Source organism: Ictalurus punctatus, chromosome 2 (genome assembly GCF_001660625.3).
Source record: "Ictalurus punctatus breed USDA103 chromosome 2, Coco_2.0, whole genome shotgun sequence".
In the NCBI taxonomy this organism is placed as follows: domain Eukaryota; kingdom Metazoa; phylum Chordata; class Actinopteri; order Siluriformes; family Ictaluridae; genus Ictalurus; species Ictalurus punctatus.
In genome coordinates this window covers 39,777,003-39,782,002 of record NC_030417.2, presented here as the reverse complement: position 1 = coordinate 39,782,002, position 5,000 = coordinate 39,777,003, and the positions used below count along the sequence as shown (strand labels likewise).

The window sequence follows — 5,000 nt, the reverse complement described above, 5'->3', positions numbered from 1 at the left end:
TGTCGGCGAGGCGGTGAGGGATCACGGAGCTGCAGCTGCGTCCCAATCCAAACTGGTCGCTCTGGGCGTGACCCCCTGGGGACTGGTGGAAAACCGCCAGCAGCTCGTCAAGGCGGAGGTGCAGAAATGTTTGAACAGACCTGAGGATCACTCAGTCGTCTGTTGCCCACAAATAGTTACTCATTCCACTGAAATGCGCTGTAATGTGTGTGAACTGTTGCATCCATTCATAAGAGCCGGAGCGGGACGAGTCATATTGACTCATGAGTCATTTATAAAGGCTTAAATACACACGTGTACACGCCTCTCTAACACACTAACTGACCCGTATCCCGCTGGTTCGTCTCTCAGGGCAGCTTCCCAGCCAGATATTACGTTCAGAATACGTCCCAGGACTCGTGTTTCCTGGACAGTAACTATCAGGCCTTCCTCCTGGTGGATGATGGGAGCGCCGGCCGGCGAGGTGGAGAGACGAGCTTCATCACCAACCTGGAGAAATTCATCTCCCATCAGCGCACTGGGATCTGGGGTGAGAGAAACGAGCTGAGTGTGTGTGTGTGTGTGTGTGTGTGTGTTACCTGTGGAAGAGACGGCACCAGGATGCACTATGGGAAGAAGGCGAGCTGGTGGAGGCAGCGAGATGCTCTGGGCGGTGTTCTGCTTGGGTTTTACGTGGATGTTTCTTTGACACGTACCACCTACCTAAACATTGTTCCAGACCGAGTTCACGCCTTCATGGTCACGGTGTTCCCGAATATCAGCGTCCTCTTTCAGTCAGCTTTACCCCGTTAACCCGAGGTGTGAACATGACGGCGCGAGGATGGAGTCCGTGTTTCTGACCGAAACAGCAGAACAATCCCCGGGTTTTTCTTCCTCTCGACCTGATTATTTTTGGAATACAGGGTTTGTTTTTTCCTCTTACGCAGATTTATTCCAGGATCGTGTCCACCACAGCGTTTCCTCTCACACCATGTGATCTGACATCATTGTTGGACTTATTAAATCCTGACCAAGGCTACATCTCACAGATCACTTCTTTTTTTCTTTCTCCACACAGTTTTCATAACCTCATGATTACGGTAACTCCCGCTTCTTTAACGTTTTACTCAAATCTAATCTTAAACAAGTGCAGAGTTTGAGTCAATAATTCCACCTGTTCATATCAAATCATCTGTTCAAAATGATGTACAGACCTCTCTCACACACACTCACACTCACACACACACACACACACACACACACACACACACACACACACTCACACACACAGAGTTTTAATTATTCACTGAACTCTTAAAGAACCCTTGAACCATTTCCCCCCATAAAAGTACAGGGTTCCAGGAACCGAGCTGAGAACCAAAGACCCGATATTAAAGTCCTTTCTTTCCCTTATCTCCGTGTAATCAGTACATCCTGCTCAGACTGACACAGCAAACCGCTCACTTCCTTTAATTCTCTCATTAAAAATATAACGTAAACATGAGCAAAAGGAAAAACGATGTAGAGGAAGGGCGGGACCTCCGGAGGTCACCATGCGCAGTGGTCCTCATCCGTCTGGTCTCCTGTTTATAAACGGAAGTGTGAGGAATGTGTGAGACGTTTTACTGGCTGCGTTTACATGGACAACATTAATCCACTCTTAATCCGCATAAGACCATACTCTGATTAAGAAACTACCACGTAAACAGCCATTTTTACTGACCTTAGTCTGATTAAGGTCATAATCGAAGTAAGCAATAATCTAATTAAGACAGGTGGAGTACTGCTCTTTTAGTCGCATTATGGACGTGTATTACAGACATGTAAACACCTGAATCACATTATGAACGTCGTGTGAGAGTTTTCACCGCATTTTGCGACAGGACACGATCACACACGGCAGATTTATGTTTTACGGCGAACGAGAGTTCGGCCGCGTCCCAAACCGCACACTTCCCTACTATAGGCCTGTAGTGGGGAAAAATACATGTATCGCGGCTACTATATAGACGGTAAGTACGCGGTTAGAGACGCAGCCCACGGCTTCAAGCAGTCGTCTATTAACACGTACAGCATGACAAATAATTAACTGCACTTAAAGCGTTCGTAAAAAAATAAATAAATAAAAACACCCAGAACTGTACACGGTCCCATAACGAATCCGAACTGTATGTTGATGCGTGAAATTCTGGAGGGACGTCGGACGACGCGGCGCGGTGACGTAATGACGCGGGCTGTTCATCTAATTATGTTCTATAACGTGTAAAACGGGAACATGACAGGAGTATTCTAAAAGCGACTCATGTAAACACCTTAATCACAATATTATCTTACTCAGAGTAAGGCCAATAATTACATTACTGCTGTCCGTGTAAACGCAGTCACCGACAGACCTGATGGCACTGGAAGAAGAAGTTAAAAAAGATCTGATCACGATTTACAGTCTTGGACGAATTTGTCAGTACCCTTCCACGAAAAAAAGAAGAACCTGAAGCTGGAGCATCAGGAACATCAGGAACATCAGGAACATCAGGAGCATCAGGAGCATCAGGAACATCAGGAGCATCAGGAGCATCAAGAACATCAGGAACATCAGGAACATCAGGAGCATCAGGAGCATCAGGAACATCAGGAACATCAGGAGCATCAGGAACATCAGGAACATCAGGAGCATCAGGAGCATCAGGAACATCAGGAACATCAGGAACATCAGGAGCATCAGGAGCATCAGGAGCATCAAGCTGCTTGGAGATGGGGTTATAGTCATTACCTTTAACATGCTTGTCTGTCATGTTCTTCCTGATCTCCTCAGACTACTCTCTCCTGTGCTTTGTCTGATCCGTGTTCGGTCTGATGCACACGATGAGACCGATCAGCAGTCACTGCGGTTTAAACAGGCTGAATGACTGATTACCAGACTGAAGACGTGTGTGAAATATCGTTATAATCCAGTTATTTCTCATCGTTTCTAGGGGTTCTAACAAACCTGTCCAGGCCATTGTGGAATGTTTTTGTAGAATAAACGATCATTTGTCTCTCTTCACACTCTATTTACTCTATAACCTGCCAAAGGCGTGCAGGTATAAATAAGTCCTTGCTTTTTAGTGTCATCACTTTGAAGGATTAATAAAGCACGGTTTTAATGAGCTGTAGGCTGCTGACGGGTTTGTCCATTAACTTCAGAAAAATCCGACTTTATCTGTCTTTAACGTTCACAGAGCACGACTTCATTCATTTATTTAAAGCAGCGTTTCCTCCCACACGTGCTCAGTGTTGGCGTTTTGCGTGTCATGGAAGAGTATTTCCTCCGGGGTAGCATGCCGCACTGAACGTGTGAGTGTGATACAGTGAATAATATTCTGTGTTCTTCTTCCTCCTCCTCAGGCAGCGGGAATATCGAGATCCCCGTGTTGTGCATGCTGATCTCTGGGGATGCGTCTGTGCTGAAGGTGTGTTAAGCGTGATTACTGGTTTCTGCTCGTCCCTGCTTTAAAGTAGACGTGTGACTGTAAACAGTGGGGAAGAAAACTGATGATGATGATGACGTCGTTCTGTAGGTTATTAAACCAGACTACAGACTCGTTCGTGTAAATCCACTGAAACTGCAGACTTCCATCTGTGGGGGAAAATATCAAAGGTGATCTGTGTTCTGCGTGTGATCTGTATCAACTGAAACGTTAATAGTGAAATATGTAAGGAGTGGGCGGAGTCTGAGGAATGGTACGGCCCATTACGGCGGGTTTGAAAGTGTAATTGATGTCTTTGGGACTCGGCTGCAGAAACGTGTTTCGGTGTTTATTATTCAAATATTTAGTGTTAAAAACAAACTCCTTCCCTCACTGTTTTGGAGGTGTCTGTCTGTCTGTCTGTCTGTCTGTCTGTCTGTCTGTCTGTCTGTCTATTTGACTGCCTGTTTGTCTCTGTGCATGTCCATCTGTCTCTCTCTCTCGGTCTGTCTTTCTCCATCTACCTATCTGTATGTCTGTCTCTGTCTGCTTGTCTCTGCTTCTGTCTGTCTGTCTCTCTCCGTGTCTGTCTCTGCCTCTGTGTGGCAGTCTCTCTGAATCTGTATCTCTGTCTGTTTCTTTGTATCTGTCTCTCTCTCTCGCGCGCACACACTCTCTCTCGCTCTCTCTCTGAACTCGTCTGTACGAGTCCTCATGCTAAGTGGCTAAGAGAAGTTTGTGTGTCCTCAGAGGATGGACATGTCTCTGAAGAAGGCCACGCCCTGGCTGGTGTTGAACGGTTCGGGTCCTGCGGCGGACATGATCACGGAGCTGCTGAATGACCTGAGCCGATCGGCGTCCCCTGTGGACGAGGAGGGTAAAGATGGCTCCAACCCCGAGCTCAGAGACCGAGTGCGAGAGATCATCAAGAGATATTTCCCCTCGGAGAAAACGCTGGAGAAGCTGGTGGACCAGGCGAGAGAGAAAAGATCTTTCTGTCTTTCAGATTCTAAATGAATAAATCACTCAGGGATTTTATAATCAAAGCCTGTCTGTCTGCCTGTCTGTCTCTGCCTGTCTGTCTGTCTGCCTGTCTGTCTGTCTCTGCCTGCCTGTCTGTCTGTCTCTGCCTGCCTGTCTGTCTGTCTCTGCCTGTCTGTCTGTCTCTGCCTGTCTGTCTGTCTGTCTGTCTGTCTCTGCCTGTCTGTCTGTCTGTCTCTGCCTGCCTGTCTGTCTGTCTCTGCCTGCCTGTCTGTCTGTCTCTGCCTGTCTGTCTGTCTCTGCCTGTCTGTCTGCCTCTGTCTGTTTGTCTCTGTCTGTCCCTGTCTGTCTTTGTCTGTCTCTCTGCCTGTCTGTCTGTCTCTGCCTGTTTGTCTCTGTCTGTCCCTGTCTGTCTTTGTCTGTCTCTCTGTCTGTCTGTCTCTGCCTGTCTGTCTGCCTCTGTCTGTTTGTCTCTGTCTGTCCCTGTCTGTCTTTGTCTGTCTCTCTGCCTGTCTGTCTGTCTCTGCCTGTCTGTCTGCCTCTGCCTGCCTGTCTGTCTGTCTCTGCCTGCCTGTCTGTCTGTCTCTCTCTCTG

The 5,000-nt window shown here is 47.3% G+C and overlaps 1 protein-coding gene across 2 annotated transcripts in view; it reads left to right on the top strand.

Moving 5' to 3' along the window:
• The window catches only part of trpm4a (transient receptor potential cation channel, subfamily M, member 4a), a 42,213-nt gene that overhangs the window by 16,886 nt on the left and 20,327 nt on the right, over positions 1 to 5,000 (top strand). For both annotated transcript variants that reach the window (XM_053676785.1, XM_053676782.1), the window contains exons 5-8: positions 1 to 118; positions 352 to 529; positions 3,364 to 3,428; positions 4,176 to 4,400. The exon at positions 1 to 118 is cut by the window's left edge and continues 46 nt beyond it. In XM_053676785.1, the coding sequence (XP_053532760.1) occupies positions 1 to 118; positions 352 to 529; positions 3,364 to 3,428; positions 4,176 to 4,400 (586 nt within the window). The remainder of the gene's footprint in view (positions 119 to 351; positions 530 to 3,363; positions 3,429 to 4,175; positions 4,401 to 5,000) is intronic.